This window comes from Pelodiscus sinensis, chromosome 3 (genome assembly GCF_049634645.1).
Source record: "Pelodiscus sinensis isolate JC-2024 chromosome 3, ASM4963464v1, whole genome shotgun sequence".
Classification (NCBI taxonomy): Eukaryota; Metazoa; Chordata; order Testudines; family Trionychidae; genus Pelodiscus; species Pelodiscus sinensis.
Window position 1 is genome coordinate 199508452 of NC_134713.1, and position 27247 is coordinate 199535698.

General features: G+C 55.4%; 1 protein-coding gene across 1 annotated transcript in view; it reads left to right on the forward strand.

The window, feature by feature from the left end:
* The window catches only part of FBLN7 (fibulin 7), a 42927-nt gene extending 21380 nt beyond the window's left edge, over window positions 1–21547 (forward strand). Inside the window, exons 3-8 of the mRNA XM_075925892.1 lie at window positions 3010–3180; window positions 10612–10737; window positions 11576–11713; window positions 14167–14304; window positions 16402–16540; window positions 18089–21547. Of these exons, the coding sequence (XP_075782007.1) occupies window positions 3010–3180; window positions 10612–10737; window positions 11576–11713; window positions 14167–14304; window positions 16402–16540; window positions 18089–18461 (1085 nt within the window). The 3' untranslated portion in view covers window positions 18462–21547. The remainder of the gene's footprint in view (window positions 1–3009; window positions 3181–10611; window positions 10738–11575; window positions 11714–14166; window positions 14305–16401; window positions 16541–18088) is intronic.
* Window positions 21548–27247: the final 5700 nt, after the last annotated feature.

The window sequence follows — 27247 nt, forward strand, 5'->3', positions numbered from 1 at the left end:
ATTAGGTTCAACCCAGCTCCAACTGAAATTAAACTGCCAAAGGCTGTTCTCTGCGAATGTTACCCCTCCGTTCTTCTTGACGGTCACTGTCCACCTCCCTTCCACCACAGGGTGCTTTCCTGGGGGTTGTTTGGCCACAGCATTAGCAGCCGGGTCATGTTGTATTTCTCCTGCCGATATTACTAACCTGTAATATACACTCACACCTGCGCCTGCTCAGCTACACTGGCTCAGTCTCCCCTCTTCCGTTACATGTGTGCCATGTCTCTGTGGAGACAGGCGTGTGCCCATGAGGGAGAGGAGCTTCCCTGCCCCCGCCCCTAGCGCGAGGGTGAGGAGTGGGCACCGGGGGAAGGCAGGCGTGGCAGGGAGAGGGAGAGAGGGACTGTGACCGGCAGAGTGGGAAGGGGACAGTGGCTGTTGGACACTTTTCCTCTGGCTGTTATTCGTGCCATGCACACAAACCCAACAGCGGCCGTTGCTCAGCATCCTCGCTTGAGGCCCCTGGTTTGAACATCTCGGCTAAGGCGCCAGAAATGTTTCCCACCAAAAGGGACCTCCCCACTCTTTGGAATTCAGGCAGCTCTGGGCATTGGCTCCTTCCCAATCCAGCCAATGTTATGCTGGAGAAATCCCAGCAGCCTTTCCCCAGAGCTGTCTCGCCTCCGGAGCCTGCACTCTTCCCCCCACCCCGAGGGTCCCGACGCTCCGCTCTGCGGGTGACGTAATGTGAGCCCTTTCATTCACAGCCATCTCTACATGCTTCTCTGCTGCCCCTCTGCCTGGCATAGCCTCCTAGCCCCTGTCGCCTGGTCAGGGCGGCGTCTTCGAGGGACGTCACTCCGCACTTGCCGGGGGAGCTTTCAAAACCATCTCCCCTTTTGCCAGCGGTTTGAAACATTAATGGTGGTGACACAAACCAGCTCCTGCCACAGTCCCTTTTGCTGAGCACTGTACTTGATCCAGGAAAGCATTCGGGGTGGGGGTGGGGGAGCATTTACCGACAGCCCTGGAGCTAGGACGTGGCCATATTGAGCCTCTCTGGGTGGGTAGCACTGTTGGCATCCCCGGACGGCTTACACCCCGGATCCCTGCCCCGGGCAGGTGGGCAGGCTGGACACACAAGGAGGCCGAATTAAGCGTGTGTGGGCCTCCATAGAGCAGAAACTTGCAACTTTTGATTGTGTGACATAGCAACCTAACTGATCTGTTCCCACGGGGTGTGTGGGCGCGAGATCTCCTGCCCTTCGGCGTCAGTGGCAGGAAGTATTACACCCAGAGGTGCTGCTGGGATCAGATCCTTACACGCATCAGCCACAGAACCAGAGGGGCCACCCAGGCTACAGCCCACCTGCTCTTTGGCCGGGCCAAGTCTGAGTGGTGTGCTGTGACCAAGTGCACCAGGTCCCACACCCTCGCACTGGCATCTCACTTTCGATCATGACAAGCATGTAGGCAGGCCACGTTTACGAGTCTGGTGTTGCAATCTGGCACACAGGGTTGCAACAACACTTTGGCCGGGTCTACACTGACGGGGAAGGTTGAATTTAGATATGCAACTCTAGCTACGCTAATTATGCAGCTGGAGTCGATGTACCTTGTTTTGAGTTTCCCTGCCATCCCCAAAGTGGGGGCTCCTGTTGACTTCCCTTACTCCTCGCAGGAGCAGTAGTACCAACCACTGACCGGGGGGGAGGGGAGAGAGGAGGCCTCTGAGTTCAATTTAGTGGGTCTTAACTAGACCCACTAAATCAAACTCCAGAAGATCAATTGCAGCACTGAGTGAAGACATGGCCTCAGATGTGAAGGGGCTGCAGGTCCCCATGGATTAGGGACTGCTGGTGGGGGTGGGGGCACATGAGACAGGAAGAGGAGGGCTGGGGAAAATCTGTGCCCACAGTCTACATGATAGTCTACAGCCCCTGCTTAGACAGTGCTTTTTCGATTTTATATAAAGCAATTTTGTCTAGCTAGGGGTTTATCTAAACGCAGAGGCGCATTTCTCGCTCGTGGAAAATGAAGAGGTTTCATGTAAAACAGAACGGCGGCTCTAAACTGATTTCAGTGGCACTGCACCCGTTTATTCCCGCAAAAGATGTGGCCCAGCAGCTCCTTCCCTGCTGTGTGATATCAAATGCTTCATCTGGCCAGGGCTACTCAGAGCAGGGCACTACAAGACAGTACATGTAGGGCTGTCAGAAAGACGGCCACTGGGCGGTAGCAGCTCAGTCTTGCTTTTCGTTCATACGTGACTAACCATCAGGGCATTAAGCTAATTCCGTTGTGAAACAGGCCAGCTCCGAACACACACTTCTTCCTGGCGCGTTGATTTTCTTTGCTGAGGACAGAGCATTCTTTCATGGGGCAGACATTCCACTCACATCGTTTGTGGGCTCTGGGTAAATGTCAGGACTTCACTTTCCTCTCTCGCTTTCCACCGAAAGACAGGCTCTGGGGCAGCGTGAGGACAGGATGCCCGGCAATGGGCTCTGAGAGCTGATGGTTCCTCCCCTTGTTCTCCGTGGATTATTTCATACCAAGTATAAAATAAGCCATGTCTTCGGGGGCAGGCTCTGAGAGCTGTTGTCTAGTTGAACGGCGCCTCACTGAGAGTCACCCTGTTGAAGTCACGGAACCACGCACGGCCTCAGAAATTCACATCTAGGCTGCTCCTCATAAAATTCTCCTGTGTGAGGAACCATGTCAGAGTCGAAGTCTTCCCTGTTTAAACAAAGGAGGCGCTACCATCACCCGGTGACAACCACCGCAAAGATAGCTCCATTGGCCCTGACAAGGGCGTCTTGCCTAACTAACCTAGAAACTCTGCTGTAGGTTTCCACAGCTTCCGAGGCTCTCTAAAGGGGTGGCTTTGTTTTTCCAGCGTGGAACAATACCAAGCAGCGAGGCAGCAGGCTGTAAGCCAGCTGTATCTGTACAGCATGCCGTGTCTCTGAGGGTAGCTAGCACACCGAGTATTTAACCACAGCATTTCCCACTGTGATTTTGCAGCGTCCTGCCCTGCCCTGGATGCTCCCGTGGATGGCAGAAGATTTGGTACCAAGTACTTTGTGGACCATGAAGTCCATTTCACCTGCGAACCTGGTTTCCAGCTCGTTGGTTCCAGCACCCGAGTGTGTCAGGCGAACGGCAGCTGGACTGGAGAAGCACCACAGTGCAAAGGTACGTGCCTCTTCACGCCTTTGGTTTGAGTGTGCGAGCCTGTCTTCATGCCACTGCACAGGCCCATGCGTGCCACATGAGAGAACAAAACCAGGAAAGTGGTGCGGCTGGAAAACGCCGTAACTCATTAGTGCGGATGGTTGGTGTGCAGGAAAGACTCGTGCCTTGCTGGCTTCTCAGCTCTGCTATTGCTTCCCCGCCGCTTGTCAGTTATCTGCCTAACTTCAGCTTCTTGCATAATAGGTGTGGGGAGGAGAAGGAGGGGTTGTTGTTTTTTTTTTAAAAAAAAAAGCAGATCTAGAAAGGATTCTTCTCCTGAACCTTAGCAACCTCACTCTCTTTGCTGAGACTCGAGCGAGTGCGGTGATCTCAGCACTTAGCTTTGTGATATTCTGGTCTTTGCAAAGACCAATTCCCAGGGGACATGAGATGTGGAAAAGCCAGCAGCTGGGCCTCAGTCCTGCCTGCAGAACTCACAGCTGGCCCCTGCAAGCCTCAGCAAGTCCACGCTCTTGGAGTTGTGCTTGGAGAGTCCCCACTGAAGTGGAAAAGTCATTCGATGGGTCCCCCCTTACAGCTTTGCACAACAACGGCTGGAGCTGGGGCATTGGGCACCAGTCGTTCGGCTGGTTTCCAGCTCTGAGTAACGGGCCCAAGGCCCTGACAGCAAACCCACATCATTCCGCTTTTCTCGTCCCGAGTCCCCGCAAGTTTCAGTTAATATGCTCAGGGCAGAAGCTCCGAGCTTAAAACCAACTCCCTAATAGACAGTTTATTTCATAACAATAACTATCAGTGTCTGAAGCAGCTGGCATGCCACATTCATAATAATTCTCCTCAGATGTTTATTTGGACGGCTGCCTTTCTGTCCCATGTGTGATTGATCTGAATTGGCAAACAAGAAAATTATATATAATTACCTCTATTAAAAATAATTTACTGGGCAGAAATACATTTCATGGTGGTTAACAGGCATTCGGCTTAATGCGGTTGCACAGAAAAGGAGTTTTTGGGTTGTTTTTTAAAGTATGTTTTCCAAAACCGCAAGACTAATTGAAACTGGTATTCAAAGCCTAAAGTACCCACTGTACCACTCTGAGCACGGAAGGGACTCAGCAGAAAAACCGTCCCCTCAGATGTCCATGGACCTGAAGGGAAGACTTTGTGCCGAAGCAGCATTCCTGCATGCGGGGAGGGCAGTAGCGTTCTCGCCATGAGTTCCCAGCTCTCTGCCAACCAGTCATTTTGTGACCCTGCGCCGCTTGTTGAACAGCTCTACGGCTTTCTGCCCTCCGCTGTATCGTAACGGGGAGATGACACAGCCACAGGAACGCCTCTGTGGAAAAACCCGTCCAAGTGCCGTGGATGGATTGAAACGATTGCTCCCAAATGTATTTCCAGTTCATGGATAGTTATTGTAACAGCAGCTGAGCTTTCAACAGCAGGATCCATGCTCCAGTTGACACCCTGTCTGCTCCAATTGACACCCGTTTAAAATTTGCATACTGCATGGCCATGGAACGCGTCTCTCTTCTCGAGCCTACTGGTTATTCTTCCTGGTAGAACAGAGTGGGGCACAGGCGGGAGATGCACGTGTGCAAGGGTGCTTTTATACTAGTGTGTCCTCTGGCACCAAGCATTTTTCATCATTCACCCTCCAAGGTGTGAGCCTGTCGACCAGGGCTGTTTGCTGGGTAGGAGTGGGAGTCCCTGGGGAGTCCACTCCTCCGCTGCAGACAACCAGCTGCTCCCCTGGTCGTGGAGAAAAGTTTAAAAATGCTTCCCAAGTATTCCCTGAAGGCTCAGAAACTAGCGGTTCAATCAAAAGAACCCAACATGTATGAGGGATTAAAAAAACAATCTTGTGATTTTTGAGCCAGTCTTGTGAGTTTGAAAGACCCGACTCCTCAAGAAGGATGTGGAGAAATTGGAGAAGGTCCAGAGAAGAGCAACAAGAATGATGAAAGGTCTAGAGAACACGAGCTATGGGGGAAGACTGAAGGAATTGGGCTTGTTTAGTTTGGAAAAGAGAAGACTGAGGGGCATGAAAGACAAGAAGCAATGGGCTTAAACTGCAGCAAGGGAGGTTTAGGTTGGACATTAGAAAAAACTTCCTACCTGTCAGGGTGGTTAAACACTGGAATAAGCTGCCTGGGGAGGTTGTGGAATCTCCATCCCTGGAGATATTGAAGAGCAGGTTGGACAGACGCCTGTCAGGGATGGTCTAGAACTCTAGACGGTGCTTGGTTCTGCCGGGAGGGCAGGGGACTGGACTTGACGACCTCTCAAGGTCCCTGCCAGTCCTAGTGCGCTAGGATTCTGTGATTAACACTTGGGACATTTGAAGACACTTCTGAAGATCACATTTTTTTGCTTTGGGGGATGCCCCAGATTGCACCAAAGGACGACACCCATGACTGCTCAATGCCCCATGCAAATCTCTTCCCAGCCCTGCTCCAGTCCTGACGCAGCAGCCTGATCACAGAGAAAGCGGAGACATTCCGGAGGGGCCTGCTGGGAAAATATTGGCAGCTCTTCAGAAAGACCCGCCCTGGAATGCCCCCTGGAGCAGTCCCCGTGGCTCCTGGCCCCTGACATTCCCGGAGCCAGGCTGGGCTCCGCTCCCTTCAGAATGCAGCACTTTGAGTCGCTTCAAAGAAACACTGTGGAGCAGCCTTTATAGAAACGGTGCACGTGCCGCTCACAAGGCGCTGCCATCTGCTTTCACTTAGTGCACATGGACCGTCCAGAGGCCCCCATTCAGAAACAAGGATGGGAGAAGAATGACTGATGCTAGATAAACCTCCTGCTGACCCCCTGCTAACATGGATGCTTCAGCCAAGGAGCCAAGAACCGCCTTCCAGGGCTGCTCCATCTTCAGACCACTTGTAACAGAGAATGGCAGAAACGTGCTCGCCCTGATGTGGATATTTGCACCTTTGTACAAGGCAGCATTGCCTGGTGGTTAAAACACTGGTCTGTGCCTCAGGAGACTGGCTGTTTCGCTGCCAGCTCTGCCACTGACTGGCTGCAGGCAATGTGGGCAAATCACTTCCTCACCCTCTGCCTCTGTTTCCCCATCTGTAAAATGGGGCTAAGGACACTGACTTCCTTTGTAAAGCATGTTCAAAGCTACTGACACAAAGTGCCAGAGAAGCAATATTAGTATTTACACTCTTTTAGGCGTGGGCTTAGGAAGTCATAAAAAAGGACCGAAACACTAAGACCCCAGGCATCCCAAAGACAAGCTGAGGAAGAGATCAAAGCTTCTCCGGAGTGCTAAAACCAAACCTTAAAGTATAAGGCTGCATCTAGACTGGCAAGTTTTTCCACAAAAACAGCTGCTTTTGCAGAACAACTTGCCAGCTCTCTACACTGGCCGCTTGAATTTCCGTAAGAACACTGACAATCTCATGTAAGAAATCAGTGCTTCTTGCGGAAATACTATGCTGCTCCCGTTTGGGCAAAAGCCCTCTTGTGCAAATGCTTTTGTGCAAGAGGGCCAGTGTAGACAACGCGGTATTGTTTTGCGCAAAAAAGCCCCGATTGTGAAAATGGCGATCGGGGCTTTCTTGCGCAAAACCGCATTTAGATTCGCATGGACGCTTTTCCGCAAAAAGTGCTTTTGCGGAAAAGCATCCGTGCCAATCTAGATGCTCTCTTCCGCAAATGCTTTTAACGGAAAAACTTTTCCGATAAAAGCATTTGTGGAAAATCATGCCAGTCTAGAGGTAGCCTAAATGTAAATGATTCTGATAACAAACTATCTTTAATGCAACACAAATTGTTTAAAGTTGGTGGGTCTGTGAACACAGGCCCTGCTTTGTGTATGAAGCCTTTATTGATTTTATAACCGTCCTACAAATCCTAACATGAATTATGGACCAGCAGCACCTACAGCAACCAAACACTTTGGAATCACAGCGTCACTGACTACACCACCCTCACCCCCTCTCCCAGCTGATCTTCAGTGACCTCTGCTGCGCCCCGCTGAGATATCTGTGCTCTCCTTTTGCTGAGAGAGCCAGGCATCACCCATCACGTGGAGCCGCTGCTTTTGTCTTTCAGTTGATAACGAGTTAGTCCACGTCTCAAACGTCCCACAGAACTCACCCCGGAGGGATGGCGCGTGGAGTGGCTCCGTGGAGGAGCTCAGGGTCAGGGCAGAGTTCTGGGAGAAAGTTTGAAAAATAAATCCAGCCTCCTGCTAGGCATGAGCTTTTTGGAGGCAGGCCTTTCATCCCTGGCATTTCAGAGGGAAGGACCGAATTCCAGTCTTAGTTTGAAATCAGGCCTGTATTGAGGTTGGATGCCGTGTGAAACAAACCGTGCAATTTGTTCTGGATAAAGCCCATGGTGTGTATCAGTCCTTCGGCTCCTAAAATGACCCCCTATTGCCAAAATTCTCTTGATAGCCTGGGTTATTGACATTCACGCAGTAGGCCTGGCAAGCCTTACATAGCTCGGGGCTCTGCCGATTGAAAGTGGTGTTTGTCTAAGGAAATTCCACCACATTGTCTAAAATGCTAATGGACTATTAAGCTCCCGGCAAATACCCCCTGCATTGCTGAAATCTCAGTGCGCGGGAGATGAACTCGGCCATACTCTTTCAGAGCAGGAGTCAGATTAGCCTGTAACTGGAAAAACTTAAAAAACAGCAGATAGTCTCTGAGGGGCTGCAGGACTCACACAACATGTAGATAGTGCCATGAGCTTTCCTGGGCACGACCCTCTTCTCCAGATGAATGGAGCAAGGCGTCTGGTTTTCAAATCAATGGCACAGAGAGGAGTTCCGTAGCTTCCCCGTCGAGCTGGCTTTTGAAATTGGTTTGAAATAAGGTGGCGACTTTGAGAGCCATTAACGAGTGTCCAGGCAGGTTAAAATGTTCCCCAAGAGGTTTAGAAAGAGACCAGGCTCGCTGGGGCGAAGGGGGGGAGAGCCATTTAATCTGCCCAGGCTTGGGATGTCGATTCGAAAGAAAGAAGGCTTTATGTAGCTTTCCTGGACGGGAAAATGCTTGGCAGCCGAGGAAGCCCTGCACGCCTTTGCTGCACACCTGGGCCACCACTGGTGCGCATTCCACTTTGGGACATGCCGTGCCCCTCCCCCCCAGCTTGCAGCCCAGGTGTACGTGTGGCCCATGCACACCATCATCGCCGGCAGCACGCGCGGGGCGAGATTTGCATCTGCGCTGGCAGCACATTCAAGGACAGGGCGGTGGATGCGCCCTCACGTCTTGGTCAATCACGTCATGTTCTGGCAGGCCTGGAATATCCGGGCTCTGGGCCTGCTGCCCAAGCCAGCTCAGCTGTTGGCGTGCGCTAGGGGCCTGCTGTCCACATGGCCCGGGCAGCCTTCGCTCCCACTCCTCCGACGTGAGCTAGGTCCGGAATGTGCTGAGCAGGGGCTTGGGACTCTCTCTCCTTTGTTGTGTGACCATTTACCACCCTGCAAGCGGTGGGGTTGTGCGCTAATCAAACCCACCGGGAAAGACCCTTTGGGATGTTGGCTGCTTGGTGATGCAGCCAGACACGCTCACGGCACCCTCACAGGCCCGCCGACGGGGAGTGCCCCAAGCCCCGGAGCTCCAGGCCGTTCTGCCCCACCGCTTCTGGGAGCGCAGAGCCAGCCCCTCACACCTGGCCCAGGGGCCCTGCACCCGCAGTAATACACCTGCTGACTTGAAACAGCAAAACCAAATGCACATGCACTGAAGCTGCCCAGGGAATTCTGGGTAGTGGGGCTGGACGCTCGCATGGGACACGTGATGTGGTGAGGAAAAGGCCGGCTGCACAATTCAGGCCGAGATTTGGAAAAACGGGTGCCTCAGTTTAAGTTCCTAAATCCCTATTTTAGGCTTCTAAATCCTTAATTTACAAAAGTGCTAAGGATCCAGCTCTCTCCCCCTCGCCCCCATTAACATTTAGACCCTAAATGTTGGGCACTGATTGTTAAACCTTGATGTAAATGTATCAGTATTAGAGAGTTCTATTTCGTGCAGGTATTACAAATTATGATTAATCATTAACAAACTAGGGAAACAACCTAGACAGAGTTACTATAAGGTGGGTACATAACAGGTTGGATATCCATTCCCAGAGAGTAGTTAGCAATGATTCACAGTCATGCTGGAAGGGCATAGCAAGTGGGGTTTCACAGGGGTCAGTTCTGGGACTGGTTTTGTTCAATATCTTCATCGGCGATTTAGATAATGACATAGAGAGTACGCTGATAAAATTTGCAGATGATCCCAAGCTGGGAGGGGTTGCGAGTTCTTTGGAGGACAGGGTCAGAATTCAAAATGATCTAGACAAACTGGAGAAATTGTCTGAGGTCAATAAGATAAATTTCAATAAGGACAAATGCAAAGTGCTCCAGTTAGGAAGGAACCATCAGTTGCACACATACAAAATGCCTAGGAAGAAGACTGCAGAACGAGATCTAGGGTCACAGTGGACAACAAGCTAAATATGAATCAACATTGCGATACTGTTGTAAAAAAAAGCAAAGATCATTCTGGGATGCATTAATAGGAGTGTTGTGAGCAAAACACAAGAAGTATTTCTGCTCTACTACACACTGATTAGGCCTCAACTGGAGTATTGTGTCCCATTCTGGGCATCACGTTTCAGGAAAGATGTGGTCAAATGGGAAAAATTCCAGAGAAAAGCAACAAAAATTATTAAAGGTCTAAAAAACATGACCTATGAGGGAAGATTGAAAGAAATGGCTTTGTTTAGTCAAAGGGGGAAAAACAGAGGAGATATGAGAGCAGCTTTCAAGTATCTAAAAAGTTGTTACAAGGAGGAGGGAGAAAAATTGTTCTCCTTGGCCTCTGAGGGTAGGACAGGAAGCAATGGGCTTAAACTGCAGCAAGGGAGGTTTAGGTTGGACATTAGGAAAAACTTCCTACCTGTCAGGATGTTTAAGCACTGGAATAAATTGCCTGGGGAGGTTGTGGAATCTCCATCCCTGGAGATATTGAAGAGCAGGTTGGACAGGCACCTAGACACCGGTCAGGGATGGTCTAGATCATGGGTTCCCAAACTGGGGGGCGTGAAGAAATTCCAGCTGGGGCACGAGGTGATCCAGTCTCCCCCCTCCCCCCTCCCCCCTCCCCCTATCAAGTTTTGCTGCCCTGTTCAGTTCCTTTTTTTTTTTTGCTCAACAAGTTTTGCTGATATTTGTGGGGGAGGGGGGTTCAAAAATCAAAAAGGGGGGTGTGATGCCAAAAAGTTTGGGAACCACTGGTCTAGACGGTGCTTGGTCTTGCCTTGAGTGCAGGGGCCTGGACTTGATGAGCCCTCGAGGTTTCTTCTGGTCCTATGATTCTATTAGCTTGGCCCCCCAACCCTTACTGCAGGATCAGGCCTAACGCTAGGAAAGCCAGAGCCTGTGTGGTTTGTTTTAAAAATGTTTTTTCCCCTTAGTGATCAGCAAATGCTCAAGTAACCCCTGCCAGAACGGTGGCACTTGTGTGGACGGAGTAAACCAGTACCGATGCTCTTGTTCTCAAGGCTGGGCCGGCGAGAGCTGCCAATACCAACTGCAAACAGGTACGGAACGTGGGTCCCTGTGACAGAGTCTCTAGCATGGCAGAAGGCCCTGCCCATTCTCAGATATCAGCCTCGCACCTCAGCATGACAACGATTTCCACTGCGGTAGTGCTTAGAGGCCCACTCCCCTTGCGCCGGGCGCTGTACAAACACGGAACGGAAGGAGCGTTCTCCTCCCAAAGAGCTTCCAAAGACCATGAACTTTCACACGTCTGACCCTGTCTCATCAAGGAGAAAAAATGCCACGTGGCTTCGATAACAAGTCACACAACATGGTTAATCAATAGCAAATAGTCCCCTGCCTGGGCCCAGCTGCCAAGGCAGGGGCTGAGCATGCCAGCGGGAAGGTGCAATGGGAGAAGAACAGACCCTCTCTCACTCTCCCACCCCCTGCCAGGCCAATCAGAAATCTTAGGAAACACTTCAGCCCACATGCCTGCACCTACACGTCACCTATGCCCCTGAGCAAGAGGAATAGTGATTAAAAACTCAAGTAAAACTATAGGAACGAGAAACTAAAATCATGTGGCTCTAGTAGGGACCCTAGGGAAACAATTTCATGAGTTACTAAGTGACTTAGGAGCATATTTCCTAGTGATTTTCAGTAAGATTTAAGCTCCTCGAGGCTAGAGTTTTAATGGGTGCCCAAGGATGCATAGAAGCATCTAGTGGAATTTTCAAAACTACCTTTAAAAATCTAGGTCTGAAAGTCCGACTTGCTTTTGAAAATGGGACTGAGATTCCTAAGTGACTGAGGCGCTTTTGAAAATGTTCCTGCGGAAACCACGAGCCAGACGTCCTAGAAGCACTTTACGGTTTCCTCTCTTCTCTCCTGTAGCCCCCCCTTCATGGAGCGTTACAAACGACCCAGCTTTCAGTCGCAGGCCACGCTGCGCCAAAATCGGCAGGACCCAGCACTGCAGCTGCGAAGCCGGCTTCCACATGAGCGGCACGGCCGACAACAGCATATGTCAGGGTAGGAGATGAGCAGCACTATCCATCGGTGGCTTTCCCCCACCTGCTGCCACATGCATACATGACACATCTATGCAGCTGAATCGTCAGTAGCTGCAGCAACTTTTATGAGCGATTACTGTGGGGAGAGCTGCTTGGAAGAAGCCAACTGTTGTAGCTGCTGCTAGCTGGTATTGGACTGGGCTTGTTGAGTGTAGTTGTTCCGTGGGGCTGCCTTTTTCCTTTAACGTTTTAGCATCAGCTCATGATCCTATCCCGCACCTTTATGGTAGGGGGTTTGGTGGGAGGAACCCATGTCTGGACCTCCTAGAAGTTCTAGACTGTCACGAGCCAGTATTCAAAAGTGAGTCGTGATTTGGGGTGTCTCTGTTGTGGGGTGCTGGACAGGACATGCCTTTGAGGGCCCTGGTGCTCCGAGGGCGGGTGCTCAGCATGTTCTGAACATCAGCCTCCTTTAAGCTCCAACATGGGGAGACTTCCGATCCCTAGTTACTTCTGCAAATCCTGGGCAATCTGGTTTCACAACATTCCCGAATGCTGTATCGCCGCGGTGCTCTTTCACACGGCATAGCCCGCTTCCCCTTTTCTTTGTGCTCAGAGACGGCTTGTCCCGAAGCTGTGATCTTCTCTGAGGCCTGTGCTCTGTCCCATTTCACAAACTAAGGTGCGGGGTCCAGATAGTACTTGCACAGGAAACGGCCAAGGAAAATCCAGGTGCTGCTGGGGGAGCAACAGGAGAGGACACTTTCCCTCTGAGTCAGGACGGGGCCAGTGGCCCGACACGTGGTCCAGAGACGCTGCCTGCGGAGGTGCCATCTTCGGGCTGAGAGATAAAATCCAGGGCTGAGGGGCTATTAAAGATCTCCTGGCATTACTTTGCAAGTGTTGGGGAAATCACAGTGTAGCCCATTGACTGTCAATTAGTCCACTGCAATTTCAGCTGAGTAAGGCATGGACACCCACACTTGGTGACAGCCAGAACCTATTGGGAACTTGCCCGGGACCCAAAATGCCTTGTTAAGTTCAAAAATAAATTGCCAGGGTCTTAATATTTGGTCAGACTCTGGTTTCTACAAGCAGAACAGCTTTGCCTTCACCTTGCCGTTTCAGGCAGAAGGCCACTTCCTACATATCCTCAAGCCACTTTGTACCCTGGAGCCGGTCCCTGCAGCTCCATGGGAAGCTGTCCTCCTCCACTCCCTGTCCTACACAGCTGTGTCCCGTGACTGCAGCCTCACAAAAGGGCCTGCATATTAGCAGTGGATGTAATGATTCCTGTCTGTAAATCAGTGTGTCAGAGTGTGTTGTGCTCGGTGGATTTTAAACACGGCGAATCTACTTATGTCTGTTGCAACTGGGGGAACCTCGGGAAATCCATAACTTGCAAAACCCAGCATGCTGGTTGTGACGGGGCACTCACGCCCCGCACTGAGAGCGCGCCGGGAGGCGCCGGGCGGTGTGACAGGGCACTCGCGCCCCGCACGGAGAGCGCGCCGGGAGGCGCCGGGCAGCCACACCGGGGGGCGGGGAACACGGCCCAGCCCGCCGCGGCGGGCTGCAGGAACACCCCGGCAGCCGGCGCAGGGAGCGTCGGGAGGCAGCGGGCGCCGGCCGGCAGGGCCCAAGAGGGAGGGGCCGGCGAGGCGCAGGGGGATGATGTCACGGGGGAAGGGTGGCTGGGAGGCGTCGCAGGGGAAGTGACGCGGAGGGGGAACGGAGCCGGCGGGGGATTTAAACCCGGGGTCGGCACGGTGCAGGGAGGCGCGGCAGACGGAGCTGGAGGAGGGGAGAAGGAAGGAGAGGTGAGGCAAGCGGGGTCAAGGGGGACGGGCCGGGAGGCCTGGTGGAGTAGGAAGCGGCCCAGGGCGGGGTCGTGGAGCCCGTAAGCGGGTGTGTTTTGGGGCGTTCCCCCATCCGCGAGGGAGGGACCACGGGTCCCTGCCTTTAGGGCCCTGGGCCGGGGTTCGGAGAGGGGGCGGGCCCGAACCCCCCTACTCCGCCAGCAGGCCGATCCGGCTCGGGTGTAACGCGAATGTGCGTAATAAAAGGGCCACCGGCCTTAATGGTGACTGCTCAGGCTGAACTCTCTGTACCACAATTAGCTCGTAGTGGACTCTGAGGGTTGAACCTGTTTACACTGGTCCTTTCGGCAGGGAACTACTAGCCCGATTTGCATGTACATTTGGTATGGCCCATGGCCTGCGTACTGCTCACTGGTACTGGCTTGGCGCCTGGGCTAGAATCAAGCCAACCCAACCCAACCAGTCCCAAAGCGGGAGGGAGTCGCATTTCACCTTTGTGGCCCGTTCCTGGCCACGCTTGGGAGGTAATGCATGTTTTGCCGCTGTTCTTGTCCTGGCAAAGAGCAAAACGATTGTCCACGTGAATTCTTTGCTGGGATGGCCCCTTTGGGGCAGGGCCTGCCTTGTACAGGACAGTGTGTTTCCTCTGCAGATATAAACGAGTGCGAGGTTTTCAAGCTGGAGGGAGCCGCTCGTCTGTGCATGCACAACTGTGTCAACATTCCCGGCTCCTACCGCTGCTCCTGCCCCAGCGGGTACAAGCTCCTCAGTGACGGGAAAAGCTGCGAAGGTGAGAGCTGGGAGGCCACTCTGTGGCCTGCTGCAGGAAACCCCAAGAGCATTTGTCTGATTTCAAGTGTAACGTCCTGTCGCAAAGCCCTGCTGGGTCCTACCAAACGTGTGTGGAGGTTTTATGGCCTGGGAGACTCCGACTGGCTGGGATCTTCCCACGTCGTAGGTGATGGGACTCCAGGATTTCTCCCTGGCAGAGCGCATTGCTAGAGCTGGCTGGCCAGTGGTCGTTCCAGACTCTCAACAGTCAGTGAGCTAGGGCTGCCAAAGCTACTACACGTCCCACGGTGCTCAGGTGCCATACGTGCCTGGAGTAGAACAGCCTGTCTGAGCTCACGGGAGTCCCTGCTGCTGCCTACCTGCCCAGTGAGCAGGCAAAGGGAGCTTCTTAGGCAGTGACAGGCAAAATGGGAGGAGTGGGAGGGAGGGCCAGGAACACTGCGTGGGTGTGGGGCAGACCCATTGGGGATTCCTGTGCAGGACTAGGGGAGGCAGCACGGGACAGGGCGGGGTGTCAATCCACCTGCCTGAGAGGAAATAGCTAGGTCAAAGGAAGGGTTCTTGCATCAGCCTAGCACTGTCTGTGCTAATGATAAACCCTCCTAATTTCCAGTTTTCGTGGACAGTTTAGCCCCGTTTGTTCTTGTGCCAGCATTGTGCTTTTGCTTAAATAGCCCCAATCCTCCCTGGTGTTCTCTCTCTCTCTCACACGCACACACACGTACGTATTTTTAAAGAATGATCAGACCCCCTCTCGGCCTTCATTTCACTAGGCCTAGTTCTTCCAGCCTCCTCTCATAAAGTAGGTTGTCCATTCTGCCGATCATCCGCACAGCTCTTCTCCGCACCCATCCCAGCAGGAATGCACAGGAGAAAAATAATATAGGTTCTTTTAAAAGATTTGACTCAACTCTGGTTGAAATGGTTTTGGGTGAGCAGCTTTTCATCGAAGTACGGCCTTTTTTCAAAAGTGAAATTCATTATGAAAAATCATCAGTTTTGTCCAAATGTTATTTTTTTGGTAAAAAATGTACTGCCTTTTAATTTGGGGGGAGAAAGGAGCAGTTACTGAAAATGGACATACCATTTTTTTATAATGGCTTGGTATTGTTTTCAATTTATATATTCCATCTTTTTTTACACTTTAAAAAAATTTAAATGATCAGCTTCAAATAACTCTGTCATTTTGAAGTTTGCCACAAAAATAGATTTTTTTATTTTTCTGCTCTTGTTCACCTACGTTTGATCTCTGGGTACACTGTGTAGGGGATGGTCTGATATTAATAAGCTAATAAGGGATAAGAGCAGCCTCTGTCCCCAAAAAACAAATGTGTCCAGAGATCAAGCGTAGGTGACCAAGAATGAGCGATAATGGAGTAATCAGTGTTAACTCTTTCAGCTCAGTAAAACACCTTTGAATGGTATTTACGAGGCAGCTGTGGGAGGGGGGGAGGGTTGGTATGTCCATGCCCACACAAACAAGGCTGAGCCACACTGCACATCTGCTCTGGAAAATGGCCCTTCTTCCTCAGAAGATCCGCCTCTGGAGGGCCGGATTTTCAAAGGAGCTCAGCAGGTTTGGGTGCTGAGCCCTTGAAGGATTGGGCCATGTCCCTGGGTGCTGGGCCGAGTGAGATTCGGGCTTTGAGGTTTTGCCATTTTAGAAACCAAGCGAGTCTTTTCTCTCTTGACTCTCGTTCTCTCTGCGGCTCTGAGTGGGGGGAGCTGAGCTCCCTCCCCGGCCAGTATCAAAACCGCAGCTTCCTAAGTTCTGGTTTCTGCTGGGCAAAGCCAGCTAAGGCAGTGGGGCTGCACGGGGGGCCTGTGGACAACAGGCACTCACATTGCACAGGCTCAGAACGTGGCCTTCAACATCTTTATTGCCAGCGAAGGTACCTTGGAAATCCCCGCGCTTAACTTCCAGCACACGGGCTGGGGGTTAGAAACAACCCTCCCTTCACAGGCGGGGGCGTGTTTTACAGGCATCACCGCAGGATGGCGACCGTGGCAGGTGCCTCGTGCTGACGACGGTCCCTGTTCTGCGCGCGGTGTGATTTCCTCCGGTGCGCTCTGTTCACGTCTGGCTGTTTTGCAGATATAGACGAGTGCGGCTTGACCCAGCACAACTGCACCCGGGGGGTGATTTGCATTAACACTGGAGGAGGCTTCCAGTGCGTGAGCCCCGAGTGCCCACGGGCCAGCGGCAACACCAGCTACGTGAAAACATCCCCGTTGTAAGTAGCAAGGAACGGGGGGAGAATCCATCCCCCGGCCACGCCAGAGAAAACAACCCCCAGCTGACAAGCTCTGGTACTGAGCCTTGTGAACAACGGGGTGGGGAACCTTTTTTGGGTCAGAGGCCGCTGACCCACATTAAAATCAGTCGGGGGCCGCACACAAGTGAGAAGCAAAACCAAATAAACCCTCGCTGGTGTGACCCCGACTTAGAAGGAGAACGATGCTCCCCACATTTCCTTCCCACGCCAGAGCCCCGGCGAGTAGATTTTGTGTGCGCCAGGCACACAGCGGGGCAGCAGGCTGGGCTGGATCACCAGCATGGACTCCCTAATGCTGGGGGGGCCGGATCCAGGCAAGCTGGTGGCGACATTCGGCCCCCAGGCCTGACGTTCCCAACCCCTGAGGTAAAACATGCTGCCTGGAGGAGGTCAGGACTCCCCGGAGAAGGAAAACCCCCTTCCCAGGGTCAGCAGGGAGCTAGTTCAGTCCTTCTTTTGGCTAACTCCAAAACTGGGGGGGTCGTGAAGAGGGGTGCGCCCGTTCTAACAGGGAGGTCCTACGGCCTGTGCTAGACAGGAGAACAGCCGAGATGGCCACCGTGGCCCCTCTGGGCCATATAATCTATGAGCACGGGGCCACCTCGCCTTCTCTCAGTGACATCTTGGCCCCCTTGATGTGAATGGCAAAACTCCCATTTTCATCCCTGGTTTTCACCCTGGGCTTCAGCTGCAGTGCCCTGCCCTCGCATGCTGGAGAGAGAGCTAGGTTTGGCAGGCTGGTCAGCGTGGGTGTGTGTCCACGACAGCCCCAGGGACGGAGCCTGGCTTTCTAGCTTGGGCTCCTGTAAGGTCTGTCTGCGCCGCCCAGACAGACAGACAGACAGACAGACAGACAGACTGCTGCTGGCACAGCATAATCCGGGTGAAGCCTGCGCTACTCGCCAGAGCTCGGTCCCCCCTGGCAGGACAGGTGTAAGCTCGTCTGGCTAGCCTGGGCCACCGCCAGTACCACGGTGCCCACACAGCTATTTTTAATACGCTAACCCAGGCCCTGCCAGCATGAGCCCAGGCTGGGAGGCCGGCTCCCACCTCTCATGTGGATGCTTCCAGAAAGGCTCATGTGTCTAGCTTGGAAGGCCCGAGTTCAGTCGCCGGTGGGCCAGATTCTGTCCTTAGTTACGGAGGTATCGATCCGATTCCTTTGACTTCAGTGGAGAGACCCCAGACTTATGCCGGTGTCACTGGGAACAGAATTGGGCCCCAGCCGGCTGCTTTTCGGGAATCCACGCCATGGAAGTGCTGCCTCTGATCCCGCGGGCGGTGAGTCTCCCGCGCCCGAGGGGCTCCATTTGGGAATGCTGCTTTTCCACGGGGTTAACTTGGTGACGCGCTGGGCAATCACATGCCAGTCGGTTCTCGGCCTGATCACTAGTGGCGCCCTGGAGACAGGAGAGAGCAGGAAGGCCAGAGCCAGTGAGGTCAGAACGCGCAGGCTCGTCCCACTCCCAGGAGTGCCTTAACCCTCTTCCTTTCTTCCCTTGCTAGCCAATGCGAACGCAACCCCTGCCCGATGGACAGCAGATCCTGCCATCACACCCCAAAGTCCATCTCCTTCCATTACCTTCCCCTCCCTTCCAATCTCGTCACCCCCACCCCTCTCTTCCGCATGGCAACCGCCTCCGCCCCAGGACGGCCAGGGCCCGACAGCCTGCGCTTCGGAATTATTGGGGGCAACAGCCGAGGGCACTTTGTGATGCAGCGCTCGGACCGGCAGACGGGAGAACTGATTCTTGTGCAAAGCCTGAAGGGACCCCAGACCATCGAAGTGGAGGTGGACATGTCAGAGTACCTGGATCGCACCTTCCAGGCAAAGCACGTTTCCAAGATCACAGTCTTCGTGTCTCCTTATGAGTTTTAAGGAAACGTGGTTTCTGCCAGTCACCAAATGCCCAGCCGCAAGGACTGTCCATGCTCAGCCATCGCTTTCTTTCAGTACTGACTCAAACGAAATTCCTTTTTTCGAAATGGCAAAAAGCTGCGGCGCTGCAGCAGCACTAAAAGCCATGACCTTCAAGGCCCAGGACTGAGAGATGAGACAAACCATGTCGCTCTGAGAGTGCCAGGCTGGGGCTTGCAATATTCTCATTTGTTCTCGGGAAGTTTTGCCTTGGGACACTTTTGAATTCGCTTCTCACCATCTTCGGTAGCACAAGCCTCCAGGAACACGTGTCGTAGTAACAGAGATGTCACAATGAAAGCCAGATTATAGCTTATGTAAACCTCCACAGAGTAAATATCCTTCCATCTGAGTGAAGCTTGATCCGTCTGCTCGCCTCTTAGCCACTGTTACACTTACATACATGGAAAGCAGCCAATCAAATGTGAATGAAATCACATGCTCTCCAGCAGTTGCACCTGGCCAGAAATCCAGCCCACCCCGCAGTCAGATTAGCAATGGGCCACACACCTGGTAGTTATCAGACACCATAACAAGCAGCCTCTCCACTGATTTAAAAATGGGCAAGTGTGAAATCTTTGAATTGCAAATGGATGTTGCTTGTGATTCTTTTCTCCACGTCTAATCCCCTTAAAAACAACTCAAAGCATTCACCCTAGTAAAGGGCTGACGTCTGTAGGTGTCAATTAACTAAGGCCATGAACATTGGTTAGGAAACTCGGTGGAATGATTGCTGAATAGGTGTGTGCACAAGCACAGAGGGCTGATAGCACAACCTAGGCTTGGTCCCCAGCGCTGTAAGATTCTCTGCATGGCAACCCAGTGTTGCTGGTATTCCCATCGGGCCAGGCCTTCTTGCTGCTTCTGAACGTGGTCTACCCAAGGGCGTGATTGTGTTCCCATTCGAATCGGGGGGAAGCGTCCCTTAATGTAGTGGGGCAGGACCAAAATGCATGGGCGTTCCGTGGCGCAGGTGGCTCTGCAGCGGTTAGACTCAAATCGCCAGTGGCTTTCATCCAAGTCTTATGTTTCACATAGTGTGAAATGGCCCCAAAGTAACCTGTCCCATTAGCACAACCTGCTGCAATTACAGATTACAGTCAGTACCTGGTACCTTGACTCCCTCTCCGAAAGGGAGAAGGGATTTGTGGCTTTATTAACAGAAAACACCCAGCTCAGATAGCATGGAGATACCATTTGTCCTAAAAAAAAAAAAAAGGAAAAAATAGGGGGCTGGAGCACATGACCTACGAGGGAGGCTGAGGGATTTGGGTTTGTTTAGTCTGCAGAAGAGAAGAGCGAGGGGGGATTTGAGAGCAGCCTTCAACTTCCTGAAGGGGGGTTCCAAAGAGGCTGGAGAGAGGCTGTTCACAGTAGTGACGGATGGCAGAACAAGGAGCAATGGGCTCAGGTTGCAGTGGGGAAGGTCTAGGTTGGACATTAGAAAAAAACTCTTTCCCATTGCGGGTGGGGAAGCCCTGGGATGGGTCCTTAGGGAGGGGGTGGAATCTCCAGCCCTAGAGGTGTTTAAATCCTGGTTTGACACAGCCCTGGCTGGGATGATGGAGTCGGGTTGGTCCTGCCTTGGCCAGGGGGCTGGACTCGGTGTCTCTCAGGTCTCTGCCCGCCCGGGGATTCTAGGATTCTATGATTCTATCACAGAAGAGCTTTTCCAGATGCCCGGAAAATGGTCTGCAGGACGTACAGTGACTGCGAGGTGTGTGAACAAGGGTCTTATGGAGCAGGAGCTGTTGGTTAGTGAGAGCTGTTTGTACTCGTGCAATGTCACCGTTTCTCACCGGTCGGTTGGAGGAAGGATATTTGTGAGGACTAGAAGCCAAGGCAGTGGGATGGACTTCAGGGTGTTGTGACAAGTCTTCTAGCCCTATCAGGTCCCTGAGCAAGCTCCTCCCCCAAACAGGTGCACGTTACTCGACCACAGAATCGACTCCAGCCAGGGTTCCTATTTGTCACACTCAAGCCTCACAAACCCCACGGAAACCTGTTAGTTCTGGGATGATATTGATGCAAATCTTCACATTACGGCTCACCTATTTCATATGTTATTGATAGGTAAGCCCGAGAGTGACTCCTAGGCAAGGGGGTTCGGATTGCTGGCAATTGCTTTGCCCCTGAAATTTACATTCAGCATCCTCTTAGCTTCAGAACAGCTGAGACGGAAAGTTGATGACAGACGGAATCTTGATGAAGGAAGAAGACTTGCAAGGGATCATTCGAGATGGAAGTTCATGCCACACAACACCTGTGGGTATATAATTTATGACCATGGGAATCAGCTGTTCCTTTGATATCAATCATGGGAACTTTCATCTTTTGACCATTCCAACTAATATTTCCCTTGATAGTGTATCAATATCCTCAACGAGTTCTCCAACCTGAGTTTCCAGTCTTCCAGTTTAGGGCAGATCATCAGCTACCTCACTCCCACATCAACCCAAATCAAAGGTCTCTACTGGTGTGGCAACAGTTGTGACAGTTTCCCTGGAAGCACATTACAATCGTTGACCATTGGGCAGAGACTCGGAACAATGCAACCACAGCTGGTTTTAATCTCACCCATATTCACTTTCTACCACTGCATCATTTAGGGGTGTTTTTAAATGCATTCAAAGTGCTCTTTTTATCCTAAAGAGTGAGTCCTAAGGAACAACTTCATGAGAATATTATAACAAAAATACTTTGTGTGGGGACCATGAATTTTCTCCATTATTGGGAAAAACAATTTAGAACTTGAGATGTGAATATTTTATGTTTGAGAAACTACTGTCTAAGCAGTTGTAGAAGGCAACAGTTCTGGTTCAGAAACAGTCGCCGTTGTTTGCATATGTAGATATGATCATTACGCATACGCCGTACAGCTACAAGTTATCACCGCTCCTATTGTTTCTCCATTTCAACGTCTTCTTATGTTAGCCACAAAACACTACACTGTGCGGGCTTCTTTAATACACCTGTCGAGTGTGATTAAATAATGATGTAGCCTTGGGTTGCAAGGAAAGAATAAAATGCTTCACACCTTTTGGAAATGTTGGTTGAGATTTACTCCCCAGAGGGGCACATGTGGCAGCATGAAGGGGAAGAGGAAATCTGTGAAAGGTTGCGATGCTTGGCATTCACACCTGGGGCCTGATCACCCAAGGAGCAAAGCTGTGCAAAGCAGAGCTAATGATCCAGCGACATCCAAAGTGTCACTCGCTCTGGCCCCCTCTGCGTTTCCCATTGCCCTGTTTATTGGCTCGAGGAACGAGCCTGAAGCTGAAAACGAGATATGGTTATGTAAATGCGGGGCAGTGACCAAGTCCACATCAGAGGCACCATGCCCTGCATCCAAATTCAGAGCAGCTGGCAGCGGAAGTCAGACAAGCACCTAACAAATGCTGTTACTGCAGCGACTGTCTGGGGGAATTCCTGCCCTGCCTCTGCTTTTACCTTGCTGGCACCAATGGGCCTATGCTTAGGAGGGGTTCGAGGCAAACCTGCCTACGTTTATAAACAAACAACCGGTAGATTCTAATTGACGGGAATTTGCATCAGTTGAGAGACATGTTGCTTGTCTGTCCTACTCCTATGCACACCGTGCTACTCAGCTAGCAGTCCTTCCCCGCCCACTGTCAGTCCATCCCCTTTCAAACCCTCTGCTCAGTACAGGCACGTTCCTCCGGATGCCAGCTACCCCCACTCACTCACGCACAGTCGCACAGCTTGTGTGCATGCTCACACACACACACACACACTGCATGCATAGTTGCTCAGCCTGTGTGCATGCTTTCACACACACACACACACACACACACTGCATGCATAGTCGCTCAGCCTGTGTGCATGCTCACACACACACACACACACTGCATGCATAGTCGCTCAGCCTGTGTGCATGCTCACACACACACACACACACACACTGCATGCATAGTCGCTCAGCCTGTGTGCATGCTCACACACACACACACACACACACTGCATGCATAGTCGCTCAGCCTGTGTGCATGCTCTCTCACACACACACACACACACACACACTTCATGCATAGTCGCTCAGCCTGTGTGCATGCTCACACACACACACACACACACAGACACACACACACACTTCATGCATAGTCGCTCAGCCTGTGTGCATGCTCACACACACACACACACACACACACACTTCATGCATAGTCGCTCAGCCTGTGTGCATGCTCTCTCTCACACACACACACACTGCATGCATAGTCATAGTCGCTCAGCCTGTGTGCATGCTCACACACACACACACACACACACACACTGCATGCACAGTCGCTCATTCTGTGTGCATGCACACACACACTAGGGTTGCCATATTTGAACTTTCGAAAAAGAGGACACCGGCTGCTCCACTTGCACAGGCGGCCGGGCTCGGGAGCTGGCAAACTCGTCCCCGCGCACGCCAAGCTCGGGGCTCTGACTGCCACCTTGCTGCTGCTGGGGCTGCCGCTGCCCCTGCTGGCTCCCATGGTGCAAGGAGATGCCGCTTCCACGCCACACCACCTTGAGAAGCGTGGTTGCACGGGCTCCAGTGGCACCGCCAACCAGCTGGCAGTCCAGGCTGCTGCGGAGCTAGGAGGAGAGAGTGGGGGGCCAGGGAGGCTGCTGCCTGGGGCCCGTCTTGGAGCATGAAGTTAAAGGCACCGAGGGGAGAGGTGGCCTGGCTAGAAAAGGAACCCAGCAACCCTGCTTCCAGAATCCCTTCCTTTCCCCTACCCGCCCCACCAAGCACCAGCTCCCACGGGCCCCTCAGAGCTGAGACTGGAACCCCCCAATCTAACCCACAGACCCACTGCGCTCCGACGGGAATGGAGAGAAGCCAGAAGTTCTAACGCCCTGCTCTAACCCAATGCCCCCCCCCTCCCCAGAGCCAGGCCCCCCCAGCCCCCCTGCTCTAACCCAATGCCCCCCCCCTCCCCAGAGCCAGGCCCCCCCAGCCCCCCTGCTCTAACCCAATGCCCCCCCCCTCCCCAGAGCCAGGCACCCCCAGCCCCCCCGCTCTAACCCAATGCCCCCCCCCTCCCCAGAGCCAGGCCCCCCCAGCCCCCCTGCTCTAACCCAATGCCCCCCCCCTCCCCAGAGCCAGGCACCCCCAGCCCCCCCGCTCTAACCCAATGCCCCACCCCTCCCCAGAGCCAGGCCCCCCCAGCCCCCCTGCTCTAACCCAATGCCCCACCCCTCCCCAGAGCCAGGCCCCCCCAGCCCCCCTGCTCTAACCCAATGCCCCACCCCTCCCCAGAGCCAGGCACCCCCAACCCCCCTGCTCTAACCCAATGCCCCACCCCTCCCCAGAGCCAGGCACCCCCAGCCCCCCCGCTCTAACCCAATGCCCCACCCCTCCCCAGAGCCAGGCCCCCCCAACCCCCCTGCTCTAACCCAATGCCCCACCCCTCCCCAGAGCCAGGCCCCCCCAGCCCCCCCGCTCTAACCCAATGCCCCCCCCCTCCCCAGAGCCAGGCCCCCCCAACCCCCCTGCTCTAACCCAATGCCCCCCCCCTCCCCAGAGCCAGGCCCCCCCAGCCCCCCCGCTCTAACCCAATGCCCCCCCCCTCCCCAGAGCCAGGCCCCCCCAGCCCCCCCGCTCTAACCCAATGCCCCACCCCTCCCCAGAGCCAGGCCCCCCCAGCCCCCCTGCTCTAACCCAATGCCCCCCCCCTCCCCAGAGCCAGGCACCCCCAGCCCCCCCGCTCTAACCCAATGCCCCACCCCTCCCCAGAGCCAGGCCCCCCCACCCCCCTGCTCTAACCCAATGCCCCACCCCTCCCCAGAGCCAGGCCCCCCCAGCCCCCCCGCTCTAACCCAATGCCCCACCCCTCCCCAGAGCCAGGCCCCCCCAGCCCCCCCGCTCTAACCCAATGCCCCACCCCTCCCCAGAGCCAGGCCCCCCCAGCCCCCTGCTCTAACCCAATGCCCCACCCCTCCCCAGAGCCAGGCCCCCCCAGCCCCCCTGCTCTAACCCAATGCCCCACCCCTCCCCAGAGCCAGGCCCCCCCAGCCCCCCCGCTCTAACCCAATGCCCCACCCCTCCCCAGAGCCAGGCCCCCCCAGCCCCCCCGCTCTAACCCAATGCCCCCCCCCTCCCCAGAGCCAGGCCCCCCCAGCCCCCCCGCTCTAACCCAATGCCCCACCCCTCCCCAGAGCCAGGCCCCCCCAGCCCCTCCGCTCTAACCCAATGCCCCCCCCCTCCCCAGAGCCAGGCCCCCCCAGCCCCCCCGCTCTAACCCAATGCCCCCCCCCCCTCCCCAGAGCCAGGCCCCCCCAGCCCCCCCGCTCTAACCCAATGCCCCACCCCTCCCCAGAGCCAGGCCCCCCCAGCCCCCTGCTCTAACCCAATGCCCCACCCCTCCCCAGAGCCAGGCCCCCCCAGCCCCCCTGCTCTAACCCAATGCCCCACCCCTCCCCAGAGCCAGGCACCCCCAGCCCCCCTGCTCTAACCCAATGCCCCACCCCTCCCCAGAGCCAGGCCCCCCCAGCCCCCCTGCTCTAACCCAATGCCCCACCCCTCCCCAGAGCCAGGCCCCCCCAGCCCCCTGCTCTAACCCAATGCCCCACCCCTCCCCAGAGCCAGGCCCCCCCAGCCCCCCTGCTCTAACCCAATGCCCCACCCCTCCCCAGAGCCAGGCACCCCCAGCCCCCCCGCTCTAACCCAATGCCCCACCCCTCCCCAGAGCCAGGCACCCCCTGCCCCCCCGCTCTAACCCAATGCCCCACCCCTCCCCAGAGCCAGGCACCCCCAGCCCCCCCGCTCTAACCCAATGCCCCACCCCTCCCCAGAGCCAGGCCCCCCCAGCCCCCCCGCTCTAACCCAATGCCCCACCCCTCCCCAGAGCCAGGCCCCCCAGCCCCCCTGCTCTAACCCAATGCCCCACCCCTCCCCAGAGCCAGGCACCCCCAGCCCCCCTGCTCTAACCCAATGCCCCACCCCTCCCCAGAGCCAGGCCCCCCCACCCCCCTGCTCTAACCCAATGCCCCACCCCTCCCCAGAGCCAGGCCCCCCCACCCCCCTGCTCTAACCCAATGCCCCACCCCTCCCCAGAGCCAGGCCGCCCCAGCCCCCCCGCTCTAACCCAATGCCCCACCCCTCCCCAGAGCCAGGCACCCCAGCCCCCCCGCTCTAACCCAATGCCCCACCCCTCCCCAGAGCCAGGCACCCCCAGCCCCCCCGCTCTAACCCAATGCCCCACCCCTCCCCAGAGCCAGGCCCCCCCAGCCCCCCTGCTCTAACCCAATGCCCCACCCCTCCCCAGAGCCAGGCCCCCCCAGCCCCTCCGCTCTAACCCAATGCCCCACCCCTCCCCAGAGCCAGGCACCCCAGCCCCCCTGCTCTAACCCAATGCCCCACCCCTCCACAGAGCCAGGCCCCCCCAGCCCCCCTGCTCTAACCCAATGCCCCACCCCTCCCCAGAGCCAGGCCCCCCCAGCCCCCCTGCTCTAACCCAATGCCCCACCCCTCCCCAGAGCCAGGCACCCCCAGCCCCCCCGCTCTAACCCAATGCCCCACCCCTCCCCAGAGCCAGGCCCCCCCAGCCCCCCCGCTCTAACCCAATGCCCCACCCCTCCCCAGAGCCAGGCCCCCCCTGCCCCCCTGCTCTAACCCAATGCCCCACCCCTCCCCAGAGCCAGGCACCCCCAACCCCCCTGCTCTAACCCAATGCCCCACCCCTCCCCAGAGCCAGGCACCCCCAGCCCCCCCGCTCTAACCCAATGCCCCACCCCTCCCCAGAGCCAGGCCCCCCCAGCCCCCCCGCTCTAACCCAATGCCCCACCCCTCCCCAGAGCCAGGCCCCCCCAGCCCCCCCGCTCTAACCCAATGCCCCACCCCTCCCCAGAGCCAGGCACCCCCAGCCCCCCCGCTCTAACCCAATGCCCCACCCCTCCCCAGAGCCAGGCCCCCCCAGCCCCCCCGCTCTAACCCAATGCCCCACCCCTCCCCAGAGCCAGGCACCCCCAGCCCCCCTGCTCTAACCCAATGCCCCACCCCTCCCCAGAGCCAGGCCCCCCCAGCCCCCCCGCTCTAACCCAATGCCCCACCCCTCCCCAGAGCCAGGCCCCCCCAGCCCCCCTGCTCTAACCCAATGCCCCACCCCTCCCCAGAGCCAGGCCCCCCCAGCCCCCCTGCTCTAACCCAATGCCCCACCCCTCCCCAGAGCCAGGCACCCCCAGCCCCCCCGCTCTAACCCAATGCCCCACCCCTCCCCAGAGCCAGGCCCCCCAGCCCCCCCGCTCTAACCCAATGCCCCACCCCTCCCCAGAGCCAGGCCCCCCAGCCCCCCTGCTCTAACCCAATGCCCCCCCCTCCCCAGAGCCAGGCCCCCCCAGCCCCCCCGCTCTAACCCAATGCCCCACCCCTCCCCAGAGCCAGGCCCCCCCAGCCCCCCTGCTCTAACCCAATGCCCCACCCCTCCCCAGAGCCAGGCACCCCCAGCCCCCCTGCTCTAACCCAATGCCCCACCCCTCCCCAGAGCCAGGCACCCCCAGCCCCCCTGCTCTAACCCAATGCCCCACCCCTCCCCAGAGCCAGGCCCCCCCAGACCCCCTGCTCTAACCCAATGCCCCACCCCTCCCTAGAGCCAGGCCCCCCCACCCCCCTGCTCTAACCCAATGCCCCCCCCCTCCCCAGAGCCAGGCCCCCCCAGCCCCCCTGCTCTAACCCAATGCCCCCCCCCTACCCAGAGCCAGGCCCCCCAGCCCCCCTGCTCTAACCCAATGCCCCACCC